This window comes from Chrysemys picta, chromosome 24, assembly GCF_011386835.1.
Source record: "Chrysemys picta bellii isolate R12L10 chromosome 24, ASM1138683v2, whole genome shotgun sequence".
In the NCBI taxonomy this organism is placed as follows: domain Eukaryota; kingdom Metazoa; phylum Chordata; order Testudines; family Emydidae; genus Chrysemys; species Chrysemys picta.
The window spans coordinates 15,170,565-15,197,255 of record NC_088814.1 but is presented as its reverse complement, the minus strand read 5'-3'; the positions used below and the strand labels follow the sequence as shown (position 1 = coordinate 15,197,255).

At 52.2% G+C, this 26,691-nt stretch overlaps 1 protein-coding gene across 1 annotated transcript in view; it reads left to right on the top strand.

Annotated features, from left to right (window-relative positions):
• C1QL1 (complement C1q like 1) overlaps positions 1 to 26,292 on the top strand; it is an 84,798-nt gene extending 58,506 nt beyond the window's left edge. The window contains exon 2 of the mRNA XM_065577639.1: positions 23,133 to 26,292. Within this exon, the coding sequence (XP_065433711.1) occupies positions 23,133 to 23,312 (180 nt within the window). The 3' untranslated portion in view covers positions 23,313 to 26,292. The remainder of the gene's footprint in view (positions 1 to 23,132) is intronic.
• The last annotated feature ends 399 nt before the right edge of the window (positions 26,293 to 26,691 follow it).

Sequence of the window (26,691 nt, the reverse complement as noted above, 5' to 3'; positions counted from 1 at the left end):
AGGCAGTGATGCCGCCATTTTTGTCAGGGATGTGGATGTATAGGGAGGAGTGATCCAAGGTGGTGAGGAGGGTGTTCTGAGGGAGGTTGTTAATATTGCAGAGTTTGTGGAGGAAGTCAGTTGTGTCCTGGAGGAAGCTGGGCTTTTGCTTGGTGAGTGGTTTGAGGATGGTTTTGATGAGTCCTGATATTCCTCCAGTCACAGTGCCGTGTCCAGATAGGAAGGGTCTGCCGGGGCACCCTTGTTTGTGTATCTTGGGGAGCATGTAGAAGGTCTGTGGGGTGGGTTCATGGAGGATGAGTTTGTAGAGTTTCTCTAGGGATTGTTTGGTGAAGGATTTGATGACACCCTTCAATTCCTGGATAAACTGTGGTGTGAGGTCTTCTTTGAGTTCCTTATTGCTGCTGGTGTCAGAGAGTTGTCGATTGGCCTCATTAACGTAGTCATCACAGTTGAGGCCTACGATGGCGCCCCCTTTGCCTGCTGGTTTGATCACTATCTGGTGGTTAGATTTCAGGGACAGTATAGCTGTCCTCTCAGTGGTGGAGAGATTGTGGTGGATGTGATGTTTGTTAAGGTTCCACAGTCAATTGTTTTCCTGAAGCAATCCATGTAATGATCGACAGTGTGGATATGTCCACGCTGCAGTGTCCAATCAGATGATTCTTTTTTCTTATGATGGTCGGTGGGGATGTGGTAATTGTGAGTGAGGTCACTGTTCTAGTCCTCCACATGTTTGTCAGGCATCAGGTTCTGTGGTGGCACAGAAGCTCAGTCCCTTAGAGTACATATAATGCAGCTCCACTTGGGGGTAGTCTGGATAAACTGATGATGTTCGTGTGTCATGTAGTGTCCATGAGGGGGGTACTGGTGCCATGGTTTCTCCAGGAGATGGTGTTCTGGGGGTTGTGGAGTAGTTGTAGTTGGTTCCACTTTTTGTTTTTGTGTTGGATGGCTGTCATCAGGTTTTTCTGATAGTTGTTCTTGCATTTCTTGCATGATTTCCAGGTGACTTTTCTGATTTCTTTTTTGCAGTGTGTGAGAGCATGTGATGCTTTCTTGTTTGAGGGGGTCGCTTCTGGACGATGTGAGGTGTAGTAAGTGACTCCTGTTTTTCTGAAGTCCATCTGCAGAGCTGTTCAGCATAATTGGAGATGTAGGTGTGGTCAGAGGGTTACAGATGGTGACACCTCTGAGGATGTTGTTTTGTTTCTTGGATTTGCTTGGGAAGTCGCTGTCACTATTAAGTTTAGCTGCGATATTCAGTTACGTTTTCTAGTGGCCCGGGTAAGGCAGTGTCAAATCTCGGGGGGCTAAAGAATGCTCTCTAGGGCCAAAGGGCTCTTCAGGTGTTTGTTCTCTAGTGAGCCTGCCCCTGGCCAGGGGTCACCACTTTTCCAGAGTGATGTGCTGGATTGTGTCTAGTAATCTCAGAATAAAAGGTTAAGTGTGTGGGGACAATATTCCAGTGAAATCTTGCAAACCAATCATTATACAACTACACTGTAATGCTGTTAAAACAGCGTGTTATTGATATTAACTCTCTTAAAACAGTGAGATTCAAATGAGAAGTTAAACTCCCAAGAAATGAATGGACATCTCATTTCCCTTCCTTATGGCCTGGAATTTTGACACTCGTACCAACCGTCTTTTTCCCCCAAGAAAGGTACCGGGCAGCACTCCATCGAGTTAACTAATGAAAGTGTCAATTACAGATCGGTTTATGTCACAAACCATCTGATTAAGTGCCTGATTAGAAGTGCACCACTGTAAATTGGCATGTAGTGACACAGTCTAGCTCCGCCTGTTTAAATGTAGATGAAAAGTTTCTAAATTAAATACATGGATTAGGGAAAATAAAGTGAAGTGTGTCTGCCCAGCCCCCATCAATTCAGCCCTCCCAGACCCCATCAGTTCTGCCTGTAGCCCCATTTGCTCAGCCCCCAACATCTGTAGCCCACGCAGCCTCACATCTGCTCCTACTGGGGGTCTTCACCCCTGTCTCCCAGGTGGAGGTGGGGGAGCTGCTGTGGGGTCCCCCCCCCAGCTGGGTGTTACAGGGAGGGTGGGGTATGTAGCCAGCCCTGCTCACAGGAGGTGGGGGGAGGAGGGCGAGGAGCACTGAGCTCCCTCCACCCCTGCCCACCCAGTGAGAATAGGCAAGGCTCCTGAGGGGAGGGGGACCTCTGCTCCCCAGGAGGCAGGAGGGGACGGCTGACACCCAGCAGCGGGGGCCAAACGGAAGGCCCTTGCAGCCAGACCTGGCCCACAGCTGCCAACTGAAGAACAATGCAGGAAATGAAATATAGTTTGGGGGAGGCTCAAAATATAGTTTGCAGCCCCTAAAGCCCCTGTGCTAATCCAGCCCTGCCCTCAATCCTTCCCTGCTGAGGTCTGTGCCTCCCAGGGGTGGTGAGAAGAGGTTCCCTGCTCCCTTTTTTTGCCCCCCAATGTCACCACGGGCAGGACTACGCATGAAGGTGGAAGGGGCCCTTGTAGGGGTGCAAACTAAGGCTGTTGATTAATCGCAGTTAATTCATATGATTAACTAAAAAAATTTAATAGCCGTTTTAATCGCACTGTTAAACATATATTGTATTCTGTGTTGTAACTGAAATCAAAGTGTATATTATTTTTATTACAAATATTTGCACTATAAAAGATAAAAGAAATAGTATTTTTCAATTCATCTCATACAAGTATTGTAGTGCAATCTCTTTGTCTTGAAAGTGCAACTTACAAATGTAGATTTGTTTTGTTACATAACTGCACTCAAAAACAAAACAATGTAAAACTTCAGAGCCTACAAGTCCACTCAGTCCTACTTCTTGTTCAGCCAATCGCTCAGACAAACAAGTCTGTTTACATTTACAGGAGATAATGGTGCCCACTTCTTATTTACAATGTCACCAGAAAGTGAGAACAGGCATTTGCATGACACTTTTGTAGCCAGCATTGCAAGGTATTTATGTGCCAGATATACCAAACATTCGTATGCCCGTTCATGCTTCGGCCACTATTCCAGAGGACGTGCTTCCATGCTGATGATGCTCATTAAAAAAAAATAATGTGTTAATTAAATTAGTGACTGAACTCCTTGGGGGAGAATTGTAGGTCTCCAGCTCTTTTTTACCCGTTTTGTGACATATATTTTATGTTATAGCAGGCTCGGATGATGACCCAGCACATGTTGTTCCTTTTAAGAACACTTTCACTGCAGATTTCACACAACGCAAAGAAAGTACTAATGTGAGATTTCTAAAGATAGCTATGGCACTCGACCCAAGGTTTAAGAATCTGAAGTGCCTTCCAAAATCTGAGAGGGACGAGGTGTGGAGCATGCTTTCAGAAGTCTTAAAAGAGCAGCACTCCAGTGCAGAAACTACAGAACCCAAACCAACCTTCTGCTGGTGGCACCTGACTCAGATAATGAAAATGAACATGTGTCGGTCTCAGGGCCGACCTTAGGGAAAATGGGACCTTGTATTTTGGTGCCCCCCATCACTTCTGCCCCCCACGGGCTCCCTGGGGCTCCCTCCCCTCCTCCCCTAATCACCTCTGGGCCCTGCTGCCTCCCCCAGTGTTTAATTTGTATTGCAAGAGATGCCAGAGGCTAGAGCTCAGCCCTGGCACAAATTAAGCACTGGCAGGGCGGCCTGATACTGGTGGGTGGCTGGCCGGGCACCCAGCTCTGAAGCCCACGCCGCCACCAGCAGCAGCGCAGAAGTCAGGGGGGCCTGGCACACAGTGTATGGCCACCCTTCTGCGCTGCTGCTGGGGCTTGTGGTGCCTGATGCTCGGCATGTGGCTCAAGGCTTCGCACTGTCACACGTGGGCTGCATCGTGCCAGAGCCCATGGCCTCCTGGCTCACCCAGGGCGCCAGTTCAGATTGGGGGTGGGGGGAAGGAAACTTTAACCATGATTCCAGGGACTACTTAGGCACCTGAAAACTCTAAGGTTTTTGCAGATAATAACTTAGGGATTAGCTGACAGGAGCTCTGTATCTAATTGTTATATAAAGAAAGAAAAAATATATACAAACGCCAATTAAAGCCACGTTTAAAGTTTATATGTAAATTTAGAACAATCAGGAGATAACACAGCAAAATAGTCCCAGTCCCAAACCTTGAGGTATCAGTTCCGGAGCTCTAACACAGATCTCAGAAACACAGATTTGATACATTGTACACTATTTTTATTAGAGATACATAACAATAAATAAAATCTGCTTAAAATCTGTGTTACTGCCATTATCTACTCTATTTAGCTACTCCAGTGGTCCCCAACCTTTTTGTGGCCAGTAGCACATTCATGTTTTCAGAAACGTGTGGCGGGCGCCAACCATTTTTCAAGGCTTCTTTTGTATTTGTACATTAAATACTACAAAAAACATCATATTTAATATTACATAATATATGACTCCAGAGAGAAGAGAGAACCCAGAGAGAAGCCGCGAGGACAGAGAACACCGGCGCCCACAGCCCCGGAGTACTCTGTCCCCAGCAGGCACAGGGCCCCGGCGCCCGCAGCCTGCAGCCCCAGAGTTCTCTGTCCCCGGCTGGCGCGGGACCCCGGCGCCCGCAGCCTGCAGCCCCAGAGTTCTCTGTCCCCGGCAGGCGCGGGGCCCCGGCGCCCGCAACCTGCAGCCCCAGAGTTCTCTGTCCCCGGCAGGCACAGGGCCCCGGCGCCCGCAGCCTGCAGCCCCAGAGTTCTCTGTCCCCGGCTGGCGCGGGACCCCGGCGCCCGCAGCCTGCAGCCCCAGAGTTCTCTGTCCCCGGCAGGCACAGGGCCCCGGCGCCCGCAGCCTGCAGCCCCAGAGTTCTCTGTCCCCGGCAGGCGCGGGGCCCCGGCTTCTCTCCCCTGCTGGACACTAGGTGGGTCCCGCACCTGCCGGGGACAGAGAACACCGGCGCCCGCAGCCTGCAGCCCCAGAGTTCTCTGTCCCCGGCAGGCGCGGGGCCCCGGCTTCTGCTGGGCACTAGGCGGGTGCACATAAATGCCTCAGTGGGTGACATGGCGCCCGCGGGCACCGCGTTGGGGACCACTGATCTACTCTATTTAAGTCAATAGTTTTTCACTAAAAGCATAAGTGATTAAGGGTTTTTCTCCTTTATCAAGAAAGGTAATTTATTTTTCTAATTATTTTGGTATTTATGTTTACTGATCACAGTCATATATGTGACTCACTAACAATTGACTCCATCAGTGCTATTGGTATCAGAGTTGGAACTGCAGTTATTGTCATGCAAATTTTAAGTTATTTTACAGCTATAACTAAAAATACAATTTGAAAATAAGCAACCTTCATCTGCCCAGTGTCTATTGTTATGGGTTTCGCTAATGTTTTTTAAACGGACACTGCTAAGGTTAGTACAAGCTAAAGTTACATTCTAGAAGAATACTAGTATTTGATTGTATCACTTTAAATAAGGAATGCCAAAGCACAATATGGTAATAACAGTAATAATGATCATTGCTCCAGCCAGGAGAGGTTAGGCATTTTAGCACTCATCACTCAAAGAATTCAATGTAAGCATGAGAGAGAAATAAAATAATGAAATGCACAGACCAGTCATAACACTAATATAACAGCACTGTGACAGAATAGAATTACAGAGCACATATATGCATTGCAGGGAGTACCAACAAGTACCAACAAGAACAAGGTAAGTATGTGCTGGGGGGTGAGTGTGAAAGAGACAGCGTGTGTGAGTGTGAGAGACCGCGCGCTGCCCCTTTAAGAGAGTGGCACTTGCCAGCCTGAAGGAAAACTCCTTCAGACACAGCAGCAGCTGCCAGCAGCTCAGTCCCTCTCTTGGTGAGCCCTGTCCTCACCCCCCCACCCCCTCCGCTCTGCGGCGATAGGGTACATGGGCGAGGGGGGGGGCAGGGGACACCCTGATATCATCTCCACACCCCCTTACAGCAAATGGGAAGCTCCCAGGAGCACTTCACCAGGGGCGGCTCTAAGGCAGGGGGCAGAGCCACGGGGCTGAAGATGCCAGCAGAGCAGCAGGGCGAGGGGCACCCCTGGTCCGGAGGCACCCCGTTAATAACGGTGCCCTGGGCTTTCGCCCTGTTCGCCCCTATGTAAGGCCAGCCCTGGTTGGTCTGCACTGTTTTGGATCGTTATTGAGCAGAACCAGTCATGAGCATGGACGCATGTCCCCTGGAATGGTGGTTGAAGCATGAAGGGACATATGAATCTTTAGCGCATCTGGCACGTAAATATCTTGTGACGCCGGCTACAACAGTGCCGTGCGAACGCCTGTTCTTACGGTCAGGTGACATTGTAAGGAAGAAGCGGGCAGCATTATCTCCTGCACATGTAAACAAACTTGTTTGTCTGAGCGATTGGCTGAACAAGAAGTAGGACTGAGTGGACTTGCAGACTCTAAAAATTTACATTGTTTTATTTTTTAATGCAGTTTTTTTATACATAATTCTACATTTGTACATTCAACTTTCATGATAAAGAGATTGCACCACAGTACTGGTATTAGGTGAACTGAAAAATACTATTTCTTTTGTTTTTTAACAGTGCAAATACTTGTAATCAAAAATAAATATAAAGTGAGCACTGTGCACTTTGTAATTCTGTGTTGTAATTAAAATCAATATATTGGAAAATGCAGAAAATATCCACAAATATTTAAATAAATGGTATTCTATTATTGTTTAACAGTGCGATTAATCACGATTAATTTTTTTAATCGCTTGACAGCCCTCGTACAACACGTCACTGCTGGTTCATAGATCCCAAGGCCAGAAGGGACCATTAGACCATCTGTTCTGACCTCCTGCACAGCACAGACCAGAGACCTGCCCCCAAACAATTCCCAGCGCTGAGCCGTTAGAGAAACAGCCAGTCTGGATTTTAAAATTGCAAGTGATGGAGACTCCACCCCAACCCTGGGTGAATTGGGTTCCAATGGTTAATTAACCGGTGTGGTAAGAATTTACATCTTATTTCCAGCCCGAATTTGTCTAGCTTCAACTTCCAGCCTTTGGATGGTGTTATCCCTTCTGTGCTAGACTGAAAAGCCCATTATTAAATATTTGTCCCCCATGTCCTCTTGAATTTAAACAGTCACTACCAGAGGGGATCAACCCCCCCCAGCCCCGCCCCCCGAGCCTTATCCCAAGGCAGAATCCTGTATAGCACTTGGCAGCAATCAGGGCCAACGGGTCCTGCCATCGTTTGATACAGAAGGACTGACAGTTAGACCAGGCCACTGGTTTAGCTCCAGCAGTCCCTGGACAGCAGGAGTGGGAAGACTCTAGTGGGTGATCTAATGCATTCCCCTCCCCCAGCTAGTGCAGGCCTGTGACCTCCACCTGGGCCCTCTGTCCTCATAGCACACTGGCACCAAATTCTGTGACAGCCACTCTGTCCACTGCGCCATCAGTGCATTCTTGGCCACGGGAGACCCTTGATTCCTGCAGGAGGTGCACATTGCTAACAGGGAGGTGAGTAGATCTTGGAACAACCTACCAGGGGTATGGGGGATCCTCTCTCCCTGGAACCCTTAAACCGAGACAGACTCTAGATCAACCAGACACTCTGGGCTGGCTGCAGGAACCCCGGCATTCCGGCCTGTGTTCTTCAGGAGATCAGACATGGGGACTGTTACCGTCCCTTTTGGCTGTAAAACCTCCGGCTCTGTGATTTCCCCCTTCCTTGTGCGCACACTCCACATGTGGCGCGCACACGTGGCACACACACTCCACAGGGGCACACACACTCCACACGTGGCGCATACACGCCACACGGGGCGCACACACTCCACACGCGGTGCACACACACTCCACATGTGGCGCACACACACACCACACGGGGCACACACACTCCACACGCGGCACGCACACACTCCACACACGGCACACACACACACTCCACACGCAGCACACACACACTCCACACGCAGCACACACATTCCACAGGGGCACACACACGCCACATGCAGCGCACACACACTCCACATGGGCGCACACACACTCCACACGCGGCGTGCACACACTCCAGAGGGGCGCACACATGCCACACACAGCGCACACACACTTCACACGCGGCACACACACACTCCACACGCGGTGCACACACATGCCACACACCGCACACACACACACGGTGCACACACACTCCACACGCAGCACACACACACTCCACACGCAGCACACACACTCCACAGGGGCACACACACGCCACATGCAGCGCACACACACTCCACATGGGCGCACACACACTCCACACGCGGCGTGCACACACTCCAGAGGGGCGCACACATGCCACACACAGCGCACACACACTTCACACGCAGTGCACACACATGCCACACGCAGCACACACACACACGGTGCACACACACTCCACACGCAGCACACACACACTCCACACGTAGCACACACACTCCACAGGGATGCACACACACGCCACACGCAGCGCACACACACTCCACATGCAGCGTGCACACACTCCACGGGGCGCACACACACACACACCACATGGGGTGCACACACACCACACGGGGCGCACACACACTCCACACTCCACAGGGGTGCACACACGCCACACACGCAGCACACACACACCAAACGCGGCGCACACACTCTACATGCGGTGCACACACACTCCACATGCGGCACACACGCCACACAGGGCGCACACACACTCCACACGTAGCACACACACACCGCAGCACACACACTCCACAGGGGCACACACACATGCCACACGCGGCACGCACACACTCCACAGGGGCACACACACTACAGATGTGGCACACATACACACCACACGGGGCGCACACACACGCCACACACGGTGCACACACACTCCACAGGGGCACACAGCTTCAGTGCTCATCGGCATAAAAATTCCCAGCCGATTCCGGACAGTGACTTTCCGGGGAGAGGATTTTGGCGGTGTGCTCCAAATGGCCCAGCCCCACTCCCCAGGCCCTGGCGCCCTTGGGACCATCCCAGTGAGCCAGGTCACAACCTCCATCCCTCCATGTGTGCCAGAGAAAGGGGGAGCCTCTTGTCGACTTCAGTGGTTCATCTCCCAGCTCCCCCAGCCTGGCCTGCGGCTCTGCTCACCAGGCTACTATGCTCACAGCCTGCCCCTGCAGCTCCGCCTGCAAGCTGGGTGCTGGCTCTGGTTCCCCGGCCCCTTGGTTCCTGGCTCCGTGGAACAGGGAGATTATTAGTAGGGGGCCAAACTGACCGCAGGTCTCTTGAGGCCAAGGGAGGTTACCCCAGGGTGGGATCCATGACAGCCAATGGGGTTACAGCGGGGCGGGAGCCTGTTTTCCCTGTCTAACTAATAAGAGCAGGCGAGAGTGGGCATCCACTGGTGATGTTTCGTGGAAGTCAGCCCTGCTGTGTCCCTCTGGTGAGCACTGTCCGCTCTCCCCTCTCTGCCCGCCTTGGGTTGCTGTGTGCAGGGCAAGTGCCAAGCCCAGCTGTGACACTGGTTATTAATCCATTGCTGTGGGTGCTGTCTGGATGAGCAGGTGCCTGTTTATTGGTGGCTGCTCTGTGTCCGGGGGGCTGGAGTCCCTGGTGAACTGGGGAGCCGTGCACAGCTTTGCTCTCCCCCTCCCATGAGATCAGTTGCACTCACGCTGCCAAGTTCTGCACTTGCCTGCTTCATAAAATCCTGTGAATCCCGGGGCAAGGTGACAGCAGCGTTTGCTAAGTGACTGAAAATAAAAGAGCAAAGAAAAAAGAACGGGGCATGTCCATTAGCAGCGCCTCTGCACGCACTGCTGAGGAGTGGAGTGGCTGGGCAATGTCACAGCTCTGGCCAGGTGTTGCTGCCCCTTGCCAATGTCTGCTGTGGCACAGGGCTAGTGATGTGCCACATGGGGGCTGGCCGATGGGGAGTTCCCCTGGCCTGGAGTCCGTGTCAGATCCATGTAAGTCACTCTAGGCTGCCCCTTTGCAAGCCCTGGGGCTGGGCCTGGCTAGGGGGTGGGACCACAGCACATGCTGGTACAGGGATTCTGGGCTGTGCCACAGACCATAGGCAGGCAGAGTGGGTTGCTGAGAGTTAAAGCCGGGCGGCTCTAGGCACCAGCAAAGCAAGCACGTGCTTGGGGCAGCCCATTTGCAGGGGCGGCAGGGATCCAGCCTGGGAGCTGAGAACCAGCAGGGGGCCCTGGGAGCTGTAGTTCCTTGGTTAGCTCCCTGCCTATAGAGCCAGCCCTGGAGCAGGGAAAGAACTACATTTCCCAGCATTCCCTTGGCCACTACCAACAGAAAAGAGGGGGAGGGACGGAGGTAGCTGAGACCTCATGCTGCAGCCTGCTGTGAATGGAGAGCTGCACTGGGAGGGGTAGGGAGACCATATTTTAACATTCAAAAAATAGGACACTCCACAGGGAGGAAGGGTAGCCCCACCCTGCCACCATCCACTCCCTCCGACTGCCCCCCACAGAAACCCCAACCCATCCAACCCCCCCTACTCCCTGTCCCCTGATCACCCCCTCCCGGGACCCCTGCCCCTAACTGCCCCCCAGGACCCCACCCCCTATCTAAGTGCCGCTGCTTCTTGTCTCCTGATTGCCCCCTCCTGGGACCCCACCCTCTATCTAAGCCTCCCTTCTCCTTGTCCCCAACTGCCCCCTCCTGAGACCCCCCAACTTCCCCCCTAGGACTCCACCCCCTACCTGTCCCCTGACAAACCCCGGGGACTCCCATGCCTATCCAACTGCTGCCTGTCCCCTGACTGCCCCCCCCGAACCCCTGACCCATCTAACCCCCCCTTCTCCCTGCCCCTGACTCCCCCCCCCGAACCTCCGCCCCATCCAACCCCCCAGCCTCCTTACCATGCCACTCAGACCAGCGTGTCTGGCTCCGCGCAGCGCCAGACACACTGCTGCATACATGCTGCCGTGCTCCCCCGCGGAGCCACAGCCCCCCCCCAGCACCTGCCTTCCAGATTTGAACACCTCAAAATTCAGGAGTGCTCAAGCTCAGTTTGGGCAGCTGTAACTTCATTTCTCTCAAATCAAATATACTGATCCACTGTAACTTGCTGTAGAGAAAGTAGGATAAAATTGAGCAAGAAATGCTTCCCAGTGGTTATTAGGACTGGAATTGCTATTTTCAACAGCCATTGCCTTTTGTTTGTTTGTTTGTTTGTTTGTTTGTTTGTTTGTTTGTTTGTTTAAAAGGAAGACAGTGATATTGCATTGGCAAATTCCCCATAGAAACAAAGAGTGGAACAAAAGAATAATAAAGGCACCTCAACTTTTCCTCATTTATGGAGGACAGTCTTATAATCTGCATCCAGATATCCTCCAATCACACAAGCTGAAAATTGTTCCACTTCACTGCAGTTCTGTAACCATATGGGAACCAATCCTGTCTGTGTTTTGTGCACATCTAAAATTCCTGCTGAATGACCTGCCCTGGGAGCGAGTTACCAGTGACCCAGGGCTGCAGCGGAAGGAGGGTGCAGGTGGGGGTGGGAGAGAGCGCAGGGCTGGGGCAGCAGGAGGTGTTTGTGTGGGGCAATGGTGGGGGGGAATGAGGGAGCCCAGAGCTGGGGCGGCGGGGGGGGGGGAGCCCAGGGCTGGGGCAGCAGGGGGGTACGGGGAGGAGCCCAGGGCTGGGACGGGGGCAGCCAAAATTTTTTTTTGCTTGGGGCGGCAAAAAACCTAGAGCCGGCCCTGGTTAAAGCTCCTGGAGCAGCTCAGAGTCTTGGGGGCACAAAGGTGGCAGAAAGCCCCTTAGCCTCCTTCCCCTCCCCTGGCACTGCTCCCCGGGTGCCATGAACTGAGTGCGATTTGCAGTGTCTAGGTCTGGTGCTAGCTGGCCTCTACCTACACAGCCATGATTTGTTATAGAGTTGTGTCTGCAACACATACAGCCCCCTGCAGCACTGAGGACCCCAACACACCAGCCCCACTCTAGCCAGGGCCGGCTCCAGGCACCAGCTTAACAAGCAGGTGCTTGGGGCGGCCAAGGGAGAGGGGCGGCACCTGCGGCAATTCGGGGGCGGCAGGTCCCTCACTCCCTCTAGAAGCGAAGGACCTGCCGCTGAACTGCCGCCACCGATCGCGGCTTTTTTTTTTTCCCCCCAATTGCCGCCGCCGATCGCGATTGCGATCGCGGCTTTTTTTTTTGCTTGGGGCGGCAGAAATGCTGGAGCCGGCCCTGACCCTAGCACAGAAGATCCGGCTAGTGAAATGGACAAACCCCACCAGCCCGTGTCCTCCACCCATGCCCAGGGAGATGCACAAAAGGGCAGAAGAATTCTCCCGCCCTTCCCTCCGTGCCATATTTTGAAAATGATGTTTGTTTTGTGCCTTTTTCTTGACAACTATTCATGACAAATCTGCCCCTCACTGGATTCAGAGAGAATACGGGGCGATATTAAGTGTCTGGTTCTCACTTATACTGATTCTGCACTGCTGTAGCTGAACTGATCTCAGCAGGTTACTCACCATTCACACCCATGAAATGAGAGCGGAGTCAGGCATCTGGGGCCAAATCTTCAAAAGAGCAAAGGGGCAGGTTTCATCAGAAAATCTGGCCCTGGTTTCTGAGATAGTTCCTTACACACACACACACACTCGATTATTTATATTACAGTAGTGCCTAGGTCCAGGGCCCCTCGGGCTGGAGGCTGCACTGGTCCCTGCTCCAAACAGTTTCGAATCTAAGGGTAGACGAAAAGAAGACTCATTATCCTCATTTTACAGATGGTGACCCAAGGATCAGAGAAATGATCTAGAAAATCCCTTCAGCACATGAATTCAGTGGGACTCTTTAAGCACACGCTTAAGAGCATTGGATCCAGGCCTCAGGACCAGGTTCACAAAGATTTCTCAGCATCTAAACGTGAAGCCAGCACCTATTGAGACTGACCAAAGTACCTAAGCTGGTTAGGTGCCTGTGTCCCATTGACGTCTATGGGAGTTAGGTGCCTACCCTGCACACATGCTTTTGTAACCCACTAGATGCCTGGCTGCATGTAGGTGCCTGAAGACCCTTAAAAATCTGGCCCTAAGTGACTTGGCCAAGGTCATTGGGGGAATATGTGGCAGAGTCCCCCTGGAGGGCCTGAAGCACAAAACCATCTGTCCAGCTTCTGCCAAGTTTCTGCATACATAAATAAATAAATACAGTCTCCTGTCTGCAAACAATCTCTCACGCCCAACAGAGAATCGTTCCGAGGGTAATTGGACGAGCTCTCCTTGAGGCACTAGACTGTGGGAACAGTGCTGGGTTGTTTTTTTAAACTATGTCTATATAGGAAGTTTAAACAGGCTTAAAAATCCAGCCATGAACTATCAGAGACAAAACATAGTAATTATAACAGTGAGCTTTTGTTCAGCGAAACGATGCCCAGCATCGCTCTGGTTAACAGGGTGTTACCGGGTTAGAGAGTGAGCATCTTTATGTTGCCCATTACATGTTGTTTCTGGTGGTTTTATTAAATCGATTGATATCCCTGATTACACATCTTTTAGCAAACCAGGCATGTCTATCAAATGTTAATATTTTAAAAATGTGGACAGGTGGGCTGGGTTCTTGGCAAGTGTGAATGCAATCAAATCTCTAAGGCGCTATCTGTTCTCTGTCTGTTTTGCTGGGAACATAATTGGTGCATTAATTTTTCCATAACACCCACCTCCTGTATTGTTTGAATCATTGTGGTTGAGGCTCTCAGTAGCCGAGCAGCTACTAGCAGATGAGAGATTAATTCTTCATTTCCTCTTGCGTAACCATTTCCACTGGGAAGTGCCAGAAGCGTTACCAAAGGGTCATTTGGTAATGAATATCCAACAATTTGTGATATCTGGTTACAGATTGCATCCCGGTGCTCTTTAATCACTGGCCACAATAAATGTATAAAATCTCCTCTTTCAACACTATCTATCTATTTATCTATCTTTCTACACCTCTACCCTGATATAACGCGACCCGATATAACACGAATTCGGATATAACCCGGTAAAGCAGTGCTCCGGGGGGGCGGGGCTGCGCACTCCAGTGGATCAAAGCAAGTTCGATATAACACAGTTTCACTTATAACGCGGTAAGATTTTTTGGCTCCCGAGGACACCATTATATTGGGGTAGAGATCTATCTATCTATCTATCTATCTATCTATCTATCTATCTATCTATCTATCTATCACCTGCCAGGAGTGAAGTGCCACTGAATCATTATCTTAAAGAAAATTTCTTTGTTTGTGCTACAGACTGAGTTTGCTGGTCCTCTTTTCCAAATCAAGCCCCATTCTTTTGGGATAATTTGTCTGTCCAGTTCCTTTTCCCCATGTGTCGTATTTGGACATTTTTTGTTAGGAAAATTGTCTGCAAGGATTGATATAAATTTGATTTGTTTTCTAATTGACTGGTTGCGATTGCTTCGATTAAAGTTAGCTTTCTGTATAAAACAGCTTTTCTAGAAAGTTGAGAAACATAATGCCAAACTTTAAAGTACTGGTGCCATGGGAGAGTGAGCCAATTAAAGTTAGTGTTGATCTTCTAAATAAGGTAGAAGAGTTTCTTTACTGAATAGCTGGCTAACCATTTGTATTCCGTAGCTTTCCTAGACTTTAAAGCTCTCTGGTTTGGGATTTGGGTAAGATCTGAATTGTTTGCAATGGTTGTTATTAGCAAAGGAAAAGAACGTATTTTGTCTCTAGTTCTATCCTAAACCCATAGAGTAGCCTTTGCTAAAGGAGGTGTATCCATTTCTGGAGGGCATGATTTTTAATTAATCCATGGTAGCCTAGCAATGTTTACACTGCCACAATCCCCTTGTTCAATAAAGACCAAGTGTTTGATTGGGTTAGAGCACTCCCAATTCACTACTGCTTTGAGCTGGCTGGCTTGATAGTACCACAGAATATTTGGAACTGCTAGTCCACCTTACTTGATAGGTTGGTGCAAAGTATCTATAGTCACTCATGGTCTTTTCTTATTCCATATAAATTCTAACAACATTCTCTGTATTCCTGCTAGGGTTTTATCTGGGATGGCTACAAAAGATTTTAAATCAAGAAAGATGGAACAAAATGTCCATTTTGATCATGGCTATGCATCCTAACCAAGAAATTGCAGGCTGCCCCCAGCCCTCCCAAGCTCTTTTCATTTGCCGATGCAGTCGTTTGATATTTAGATCATAGGTTTCAGAGTAGCAGCCGTGTTAGTCTGTATCCGCAAAAAGAAGAACAGGAGTACTTGTGGCACCTTAGAGACTAACAAATTTATTAGAGCATAAGCTTTCGTGGACTACAGCCCACTTCTTCAGATGCATCCGAAGAAGTGGGCTGTAGTCCACGAAAGCTTATGCTCTAATAAATTTGTTAGTCTCTAAGGTGCCACAAGTACTCCTGTTCTTCTTTTTATTTAGATCATAGACCTCTTCTGGAGATTTGAATTCCCAGGTATCTTTTAGAATTTGTGGCCTATTTGTACCCAAATGTTTTAGGGAGGAATGACTTCGCAAAGTCTGACAAATTGATAGCTAGCTGTTCAGATCTGGCATAATTTGCATTCAGGGGCGGCTCTATGTTTTTTGCTGCCCCAAGCACGGCAGTCAGGCTGCCTTCGGCGGCGTTTCTGCGGGAGGTCCGCCGGTGCCGCGCCTTCAGCGTCCCCGCCGCCGAATTGCCGCCGAAGCCGCGGGACCGACGGACCTCCCGCAGGCGTGCTGCTGAAAGTCGCCTGCCTGCCACCCTCACGGCGACCGGCAGGCTGCCCCCCAAAGCTTGCCGCCCCAGGCACGCGCTTGCTGCGCTGGTGCCTGGAGCCACCCCTGTTTGCATTAAAACCAGATGCTTTCCCAAAGTCCTGGATTTATTTCTCTACTAATTTTAGGGAAATATTTGATTTAAATAAAAATAGTATTACATCATCTGCATATTAAGCTATTTTCTGATGTGTCTCTGCAAGTTTTATTGCTGTGGTGGATTCATTGTTCCTTATCCTCAGTGCAAAACGCTGCACGGCCAGTGCAAAAAGCAAAGGAGACAACAGACAACCTGCCGTGTCCCACTGTGTGATTCCACCTCGCACAGCTGCTCTTGGCCTGGTGTAAGGAGCAGTTATCCATTTATAGCACTGGGGCCAATGGCCGTATAGGACAGGACTTGAAACAGAAAGGTTTCAAAAGCTTTCCCTGCATCAAGCGATATCAAAAGAAATGGATGGTTTTTTGAGCTGGAATTATGGATGATTCCAAGTACTCTCTGAATATTGTTTGACATTTGTCTGTCCTTAATGAATCTGGTCTGATCTGAGTTTATATAAACTGAAAACATGGGCTGCAATCGGCTAGCTAGTATTTTTGCTAACATCTTCATGCTAAGATTCAGAAGTGATATGGGCCTATCAGAGATAAATAAGGTAAACTGCTATACAGGAGGTCAGACTAGATGATCAACAAATGCTCCCTCTGGCTTTGTAATCTATGAATCCAGGGTCGTTTCCAACATTAGGGAGAACAACAACAGTAGTTTCTGTCATAGGTTGTGGAAGTTCCTCCCCTAAAAGAATGGTATTGAAGGTACATCTCAAGGAACTCCCAAAGACCTCCTTAAATACTTTGTAATACTCAGCTGGAATGCCGTCAGATCCTGGAATTTTACCACTTTTTATACTTGCGATTGCCTTTAAGATTTCTTCTTCTGCTATTTCTTTATCTAAAGTTTCTTTATCAATTTTGTTTATCCTTGGCAAGCCTGCTACTTCCAGATATAGAATCGTAGAATCAGAGGACTGGAAGGAACTTCAAGAGGTCATCTAGTCCAGTCCCCTGCACTCATGGCAGGACAAAGTATCATCTAGACCATCCCTGACAGGTGTTTGTCTAACCTGCTCTTAAAAATCTCCAGTGACGGAGATTCCACAACCTCTTAGGCATAGTCGACTCATGCCTCCCAATACCAGGCACGGAGCAGAGGGGACAGGGCGGGCCACCGCCTGAGCCAGGCTCTCTCAGGAAGCCGCCTTGCTGCAGAGCAGTGACCCTGAGTGGTCCCTCCCCTTCTACTCCCCACCAGGGGGCAGGCACAATGGGAGAAGGACAGAGCCCCTCTTTCTCCCCCACCCCGGCAGGCCAAGCAGAAATCTGGGGGCACTTGACCCCACGTGCCCCCCCTACATATCGTCTATGTGACCCCCTAGGCAATTTATTCCAGTGCTTAACCACCCTGCCAGTTAGGAAGTTTTTCCTAATGTCCAACCTAAACCGCCCCTGCTGCAATTTAAGCCCATTGCTTCTTGTCCTATCCCCAGAGGTTAAGAAGAACAATTTTTCTCCCCCGTCCATATAACAACCTTTTATGTACTTGAAAACTGTTATGTCCCCTCTCAGTCTTCTCTTCTCCAGACTAAACAAACCCAACTTTTTCAATCTTCTCTCATAGGTCATGTTTTCTAGACCTTTAATCATTCTTGTTGCTCTTCTCTGGACTTTCTCCAATTTGTCCACATCCTTCCTGAAATGTGGTGCCTAGAACTGGACACAGTACTCCAGTTGAAGCCTAATCAGTGCAGAGTAGAGTGGAAGAATTACTTCTTGTGTCTTGCTTACAACACTCCTGCTAATACATCCCAGAATCATGTTTGCTTTTTTTGGAACAGCGTTACACGGTTGACTCATATTTAGCTTGTGAGCCACTATGACCCCCAGATCCCTTTCTGCAGAACTCCTTCCTAGGCCGTCATTGCCCATTTTGTATGTGTGCAACTGATTGTTCCTTCCTAAGTGGAGTACTTTGCATTTGTCCTTATTGAATTTCATCCTATTTACTTCAGACCATTTCTTCAGTTTGTCCAGCTCATTTTGAATTTTAATCCTGTTGTCCAAAGCACTTGCAACCCCTCCCAGCTTGGTATTGTCCGCAAACTTTATACGTGTATTCTCTATGCCATTATCTAAATCATTGCTGAAGATATTAAACAGAACTGAACTCAGAACTGATCCCTGCAGGACCCCATTCAATATGTCCTTCCAGCTTAACTGTGATCCACTGATAACTACTCTCTGGGTACAGTTTTCCAACCAGTCATGCACCCACCTTAGAGTAGCTCCATCTCGGTTTTATTTCCTTAGTTTGTTTATGAGATGGTCATGTGAAACAGTATCAAAAGTGTTACTAAAGTCAAGATATATCACGTCTACTGCTTCCCCCCTATCCACAAGGTTTGTTACCTTGTCAAAGAAAGATATTAGGTTGGTTTGACACAATTTGTTCTTGACAAATCCATGCTGACTGTTATTTATCACCTTATTATCTTCTAGGTGTTTGCAAATTGATTGCTTTATTATTTGCTCCATTATCTTTCCAGGTACAGAAGTTAAGCTGACTGGTCTGTAATTCCCCAGGTTGTCCTTATTTCTCTTTTTATAGATTGGCACTAGATTTGCCATTTTCCAATCTTCTGGAATCTCTCCAGTCTTCCATGACGTTTCAAAAATAAACACTAATAGCTCAGATATCTCCTCAGTCAGCTCCGTGAGTATTCGTCTAGAATGTATTTCATCAGGCCCTGGTGACTTGAAGACATCTAACTTATCTAAGTAATTTTTAACTTGTTCTTTCCCTATTTTAGCCTCTGATCCTACCTCATTTTCACTGACATTCACTATGTTAGATGTCCGATCGCTTCTAGCCTTTTTGGTGAAAACTGAAACAAAAAAGGCATTTAGTACTTCTGCCATTTCCACATTTTCTGTCTTGTTCCCCCTGCCCCCCCATCTTTGAAAAACAGGCCTATGCTGTCCTTGGTCTTCCTCTGACTTCTAATGTATTTGTAGAATGTTTTCTTGTTGCCCTTTATGTCTCTAGCTAGTTTAATCTTGTTTTGTGCCTTGGCCTTTCTAATTTTGTTCCTTCATACTTGTGTTATTTGTTTATATTCATCCTTTGTAATTTGACCTAGTTTCCACTTTTTGTAGGATTCTTTTTTGATTTTTGGATTATTGAAGATCTCCTGGTTAAGCCAGGGTGGTCTCTTGCCATACTTCCTATCTTTCCTACGCAGTGGGATAGTTTCCTCTTTTGCCCTTAGTAATGTCTCTGAAAAACTGCCAACTCTCTTGAACTGTTTTTCCCCTTAGACTTGCTTCCCGTGGGATCTTACCTACCAACTCCCTGAGTTTACTAATGTCTACCTTCTTGAAATCCATTATCTTTATTGTGCTGTTTTTCCTCCTTCAATTCCTTAGAATCATGAACTCTAGCACTGTATGATCACTGTCACCTAAGCTGCCTTCCACTTTCAAATTCTCAACCAGATCTTCCCTATTTGTCAATATCAAATCTAGAACAGCCTCTCCCCTAGAAGCTTTCTCCACCTTCTGAAATAAAAAATTGTCTCCAATACATTCCACGAAGTTGTTGGATAATCTGTGCCCTACTGTGTTATTTTCCCAACAGATGTCTGGGTGGTTGAAGTCCCCCATCACCACCAAATCCTGTGCTTGTGATGATTTTATTAGTTATTTTAAAAAAGCTTCATCTACCTGTGACGAACTGGGACTGTTCTTAATGTGGTCTTTGAATGCTGAGTGGGGAGTGCTGGCTGGGAAGACAGGGGAGTGTGGCTAGGATGGTCTGCATCAGGGGATGGGAGAGTGGCCGTGAGGGAGAATACCTGAGCATGTAACAGGAGAAACTAAGAAGGAGTTAGAGGCCAGGTGACACCTTTGCCCGGGAAACTGAACAAAGGCTGAGGAGAGGGTTTCAGAGCTGGCTGGTGGAATGGCTGGGAGGCAGACGGGACTCTGACCTCCCAAGGAGGCTGTGGTGTAATGCCCTGGGACCCCAAGATGGACCTATCTGAGGGGGTCATGATGTCTGTGCCTGCAAGACCTGTCTTGGACTGTGTTCCTGTCATCTAAATAAACCGTCTGCTTTACTGGCTGGCTGAGAGTCACGGTGAATCTCAGGAAGAGGGGTGCAGGGCACTGACTCCCCCACACTCCGTGACACCACCTCTTCTTCCTGATTAGGTGGTCTGTTGTAGACCCCTACCATGACATCACCCTTGTTTTTTACCCCTTTTATCCTTACCCAGAGACTTTTAACAAGTCTGTCTCCTATTTCCGTCTCAATCTCAGTCCAAGTGTGTACATTTTTAATACATAAGGCAACATCTCCTCCCTTTTTTCCCTGCCTGTCCTTCCTGAGCAAGCTGTACCCCTCTATACCAATATTTCAGTCGTGCGTATTATCCCACCAAGTCTCTGTGATGCCAACTATGTCATTGTTGTATTTATTTACTAGCATTTCAAGTTCTTCCTGCTTATTCCCCATACTTCTCGCGTTAGTATACAGACATTTCTTTGAATAACTTCAGAGTATCTGTTTCTTCTCACTCTGTTTTCTAGATCAGCCAGTTGAAGCTGCACCCCCCTCTCTCTATTCCATGTGGCTCTGCCGCTCTGCCTCGCTCTCACTTGCTTCTCTTAGGCCAGTCTCTACAGGCTCAGTGATGCGCTCTTCCAAGTCCGTAACTTCCTTCGTTACTGCTCAAAGCGTGGTTGTCAGATCCTCTCTCATGAGCGTAAACTCCGACATCGCTCTCCACTGTCTGCTCGCCTTTGGTAGCCATTTTGTTTTCTGCAGCCCTGGCATTTCTGCCATATGTTCACTTGGTCTCTTCCATCTCCTCACTGCGAGCTGGAAACACTCGTCTAAGTGAAGGATCGTTTTCAATTTTCCAATTTTTTTGAGACTCTTCAATTGTGCGCGCAGGTATTTGGGGAGCTTACTAGGTTTCAGGGGGTCGATCATGGATGGCAGGTATCGAAGGCCTGGCCAGGCTAAGGCTCCCCCGACCCAGGCCGTGGCCCCATCCAATCTCTGGCCTGAGGCCCTGCCCTCCTTCCCTGTCTACCCTTAAGCTGGCGGGGGGTGCTCAGCTCCAGCCAGCAGCCTGGAGTTTGGGCCTGCTGGCGGCATGGGGTGGCACTCGGACCAGGCCGGCCTGGGGCGGGGTGTGTGTGTCAGGCCAGTGGCCCAGAGTGGCACAGGGACTGGGCCGGCACTTGGGAGGGCCAGCCAGCATGGCTGGAGTGGGCAGGCTGGAGCTCCTCCGGCCATGGAGGGGGGGTCTCCAGGCACCTCTGGTCACGGGAGGGGGCCTTGGGGCCTTGGGTCTCCAGCATACGGGGGGTGGGGCCTCAGGCAGAAAGGGAAGGCCATTGGGCTAGCGTCCCCAAAGGGAGGTTCACCTGCCACCCATGGGGTTGCTGGAGGCAGATTACTTTGCTATCCCCTCAGAGCTCAGACTTCAGGCAGCCATGTTAGTCGGGCCCCTGCTGGTCTCCAGTGCTGCTGGGTTTTTTAATTCCCGAAAATTATCCTCACTTTTATTTTGGTCCACTCCTAGAAATGGCGTCCCCTCCCCCCCCACACACAAAGTGTTAAGCTGTACAGAGCTATGAGAACTAGGGCCCGAGGCGATTCGGGCCAAGCTGTAGCACAAAGGGTTTTCGTTATCAATGAGCCAAGGGAGCTGCCTGTGTTTCTCACATGGCATTAACCTCGTATTAAAGGGTCACATTCCCAGGCGTCCTGCTGGGCTTTTGGTCGGGGAAGAGATGTTATTTCTACATGGAACGTCTCTGAGATCAGAACTGTGCTGCCCCAGACGGGGACTCCGAAGATCTAGGTTCAGTTTTCTGCTCTGCTACAGACTCACCCTGGGACCTTGGGCAGCTCCTGAGGGGCCAGACTTTCAAAACGGTTGGTAGCCAACATGGCTCAATCTCCATCCATCACAGGGGGCTGATGGTCCATCCTGGGCCTGGCCTGCAGGCTGGGTGGAGCAGGGACTGGCTTAGGCTGGTCTATGTGCCGGGCCCCGCTCTGGGCTGAGCCCCCTAGGAGTTCCTGGAACAATCACCCGAGCAGCCTAGCTGTGAGCTGTCCGGCCGGGCCTGTCTCGCCGAAAGCCTTCACACCGCCTGACTGACACGCGCAGCATCGACGCCCCAGAACACCCCAGCCAGCCCCCCCGAAACAGAAACACAATCAACAAGTGAAAAGGGAAATTAATCACGTCCAACCCACGAGCCCCCAGCCCCTCCCACAAGCAGAGGTTACCACAGAGAGGGGCTGCCTGAGATGCCACTCGGGGCTTCGCTATGCTATTGATTTTATGAGCAAGGTGCCTAGATACTACGGGGATGGGCAGCCGTATAAAACCCTCAGCTAGAAAGATTCCCCTTAACCTCCCTCCCCCTCGGGGAGCTGGGCTCTGGGCAGGGGAGGTGATGCCCTTGTACCCCTCCAGCGCTGGCCGCGGTGCTCCATGGCCTCAGAACAGGCTCTCTGCCGGGTGCTAGGGGTGTCCTTGAACTCTCAGCAGAGACCCCATGATGCCGCTCCTGTCTGCGCCAGAGTCACGCTGCACTCAGAGCCATGGCACCTCCAGAAACGTCTGCCAATCAGCACCTCCCTCCCAATTTACAACCTGCCCCTGCCCTTGCTGCCTAGCCTTGCCCATCACTGCTCCTTCGCCTGCTCTTCTAAGGAGTCCTTTCCTTTCTTCCTCACCTCTTCCCTTTCCCCGTCCTGCCTTTCCCCGCTTCGCCTTTGCTCGCTCTGCTCCAGCTGCTTCTTTCTTTCTTTCCCTCCCCTTGCCAGTGTCATAGATTCCAAGGCCAGATCAGCCAGGCTGACCTGTAGGACCCAGGCTGTAGAGCCGCCCCAAAGTAACCCCTAGAGCAGATCTCTTAGAAAAACATCCAGGCTTGAGTTTAACATTGTCAGTGATGGAGAATCCGCGCCGACTCCCAGGAAGCGGTTCCAATGGTCGCCAGTTCTCCGGCTCCATTCCTTCCTGAGCCCTGCTCCGGCCGTATGTTTCCAGCCACCGTGCTCCTGTTAGCGTCCCTATGATGTGGCCCCCGCCACAGCCTTGCAAGAGGAGTGTGAGGGGGCCGGCCCAGCCATTGCAGGGCTGGGGGACACTGCGCTGGGCAGGAAGGGGCCCGGCCTCTGGCTCGTGGGAAGGGAGGCAGCAAGGCATGGGGTCTGGGCCACGAACAGCCCTGGTGATTGGTACGACACAGCTCCCTCCACCCACGGTGAGCTGGGATGGGGCTGGCCGTGGGGTGAGGGGTGACCACACTCTCTCTCCTCCCCCAGGTGCGGGCCAGCGCCATCGCGCAGGACGCTGACCAGAACTACGACTACGCCAGCAACAGCGTCATCCTGCACCTGGATGCCGGCGACGAGGTCTTCATCAAACTGGACGGCGGCAAGGCGCACGGGGGAAACAACAACAAATACAGCACGTTCTCGGGCTTCATCATCTACTCGGACTGAGCTGCCGCCTGCTCGCCCTCACCAAGCAGACTGGGAAGGTTCCCCGGGGCGGGGCGCATCCCTAGAGCCTGGCCCGGGGGTCTGGCCACGGCCTCCCTGCCACACGGAGCGCTGGGGAGGGCATCCGGCTGCCAACAGTGAGACTCTGACATCTGCCCCTTTCCCTTCCCTTCTTTCCTCCCCCCAACAGCTACGCAGCCCCCATGAGTCCCATCTCCCCCCCCCCCATGGTCACATGGCCCCCGTGAGCCCCGTCTCATCCCCCACGGTCACGTGACCCCGTGAGTCCCGTCTCACCCCCAGCGGCCCCGCAGCCCCCCATGAGCCCTGTCTCCCCTCCAACAGCCCTGCGCCCCCCATGAGTCCCGTCTCACCCCCCGACAGCCACGCGGCCCCCCATGAGCCCTGTCTTCCCCCCGACGACCACATGAACCTCCATGAGCCCTGTCTCCCCCCCAACAGCCCTGCGGCCCCCCCATGAGCCCTGTCTCCCCCCCGACGGTCATGCGGCCCCCGTGAACCCCGTCTCACCCCCCGACGGCCACGTGGCCCCCGTGAGCCCCATCTCCCCCCCGACAGCTCTGCGGCCCCCAAGCCCCGTCTCACCCCCCGACAGCCGCATGGCCCCCGTGAGCCCCATCTCATTCCCCGACGACCACGCGAACCATCGTGAGCCCCGTCTCATCCCCCAATAGCCCCGCAACCCCTCGTGAGCCCCGTCTCACGCCCCGACGGCCACGCAGCCCCCCACAAGCTCCGTTCCATCCCAACTACCATGTGGCCCCTGGTGAGCCCCATTCCCCCAATGACCACGCAGCCCACCATGAGCCCTAGCCCACCCCCTGATGACCACATGGCCCCCCACAAGCCCCGTCTCACCCCCCGATGGCCAGGCAGTCTCTCATGAGCCCTGGCCCACCCCCCAATAACTACGCAGTCCCCACAAGCTCCGTTCCACCCTGACTACCATGCAACCCCCAGCGAGCCCTGGCCCACCCCCGATGGCCACACAGTCTCATGAGCTCCATACCATCCCCGAGGGCCACATGGCCCGAGAGCCCTATCCCACCCCCTGTTAGCCCCACGGCCCCCAATGATCCCTGTGCCACACAGCCCCCAGCAAGCCTCATTCCACCCCACCATGGCTACACGGCCCCCAGCAAGCCCTGTCCTTCCCCCTGATGGCCATGCAGCCCCCTGCAAACACTTTCCACGCCCTCCCAACAGCCACATGGCCACTGCAAGTCCTGTTCCACCCCCCACCCCCGACAGCAACGCAGCCCCTGTGAGTCTCATTCTAACCCCCCTCCCCCGATGGCCATGCGCCCCCCCCCTCGAGCCCTGTTCCCCCCGATGGCCACATGCCCCCCCATGACTCCCCTGATGGCCACACAATCCCCACGAGCCCCCTACGATTCCCCAACAGCTATGTGCCCCCCCAACTGCCCCAATGGCCACATGCCCCCCCATGAGTCCCCTTGCATCACTGACAGCCACCGGGCCCCCACAATCCCCATTCCAACCCCCTGATGGCAATCGGCACCCCCGTGAGCCCCCTTCCACTCTGCCGATGGCCATGTGGCCCCTGGCAAGCCCCATTGCACCCCTCTCCGCAGCAGCTACAAAAGCCCCCCTGCAAGGCCTGTTCCACTCCCTGGTGCCATAGAGCCCCCCATGAACCCCCCCAAGAGGCACATAGCCCCCGTGAGCCCCAGTGGTTCACAGCCCATCACCACAGCTCCCGTGGCTTACTCTCATTGTGGGGGAAGGCGCTGGGGGAAGGCCAGAAGGGGGCGGGAGTGGGGGGGAATGTCCTGTCACTAGCCCGACCCCTTACAGTCCTCACTGCAAATTCGGTATTAAGCCCACTCGGCGCCCGTGCCCTCCCCCGTCACACAGTGCCCGTTCCCTCCCCCCCCATTCAGTGCCCATGCCCTCCCCTCCCCCGTCACTCAGCGCCCAAGCCCTCTCTCCCCCCACCTCAGCGCCCGTGCCCTCCCCTCCCCCATCACTCAGTGCCCGTTCCCCCCCCATTCAGTGCCCATGCCCTCCCCTCCCCCGTCACTCAGCACCCTTGCCCTCTCTCCCCCCACCTCAGTGCCTGTGCCCTCCTCCACCACTCAGTGCCAATGTCCTCCCCTCCCCCATCACTTGATGCCCGTTCCCTCCTCCCCATTCAGTGCTCATGCTCTCCCTTGCCCCACTTGTCACCCATGCACTCCCCTCCCCCCCTCAGCGCCCATGGTCTCTCGCCCCCAGTCGGCGCCCTTGGCCTTCCCTCCCCCACTTGGTGCCCGTGCCCTCCCCTCCCCCACTCAGTGCCCATGCCCTCCCCTCCCCATTCATCGCTCATGCTCTCTCTTCCCCACTCGGTGCCCGTGCCCTCCCCCCACTCGACACCTTGCCTCCTGTTTCCCTGGCTGTTGTCCCTCCTGCGATGGTGAGAACTGGGGGGCTGCGGCATGCTCCCAGATACCTGCTGCTCCCTGGTTCGGTCTTCACCCTGGGAACAGGCAGATCCCAGCTGGGCCCCAGGAGGGCACGGGGTGAGCGCTGGCTCCAGCGGGGAGGGTGGGCAGCTGTTCCTGGGCAGTCAGCCGCTCATCCCCTCCCGCTGGCTTGGCTGCTGGGTCCCCCCAGGCCTTCCCCAGTGTGACAGTCCTCACTGGGGGGCACGGGCTCCCCAGCCAGCGTGTACATATGTACAGGATGTGTGTATATTTATATGGGGGCCTCTCCTGGGGAGCGGTGGGGGGCAGCTGGAGCTGCAGCCCCCTCCCCCAAAGAACGGGGTGGGGGAGACACCATGGGTGCACCAGCCTCCCTTCCGCACAAGCCCTCGCAGGTGGAGTGGGGGATCCGGCCATGTCAGTCCCCTCCACGCCGCCTGTCCCAACATCAGAGCTGGGGGCTGGGGCTGGAGGTCAGGCGGGGGCAGGGCCTGATTTTCTTACCAACATCAGAGCAAATCCGTGGTAAATAAGAGCTGTCACCTCTCCCGAGTCTGGTCTCTTCTTCCACGCGCTGCTCTCCATGGGCTCGGCTTGACTGTCCCGCCTCAGGGACGGGGCTGGGAGCGGGCAGGCGGGAATCCTTGCCACCAGGCCTCACCCTGAGCGGGAAGCGGCACAGGAGCTGTTCCTTCTCAAGGCTCGCAGGAGACCCCTTACTGGCTGGTTTGCGACACCGGCCCTATGGCCCCATTGAAATGACCCAGTGTAGCCAAGTGTCCCAGCACCGCAGCCTGGAGCCACTGGGGTTGCCAGGTGTCACAGACTCACAGATCGTGCCCACTCTTGGCTCTGTGTGGGGTGTCCCTTTTGGTGGGACAGCTCTTTTCCTGGGGGTCCACTCTCTCTCGGGGTTAAGCCCCTACATC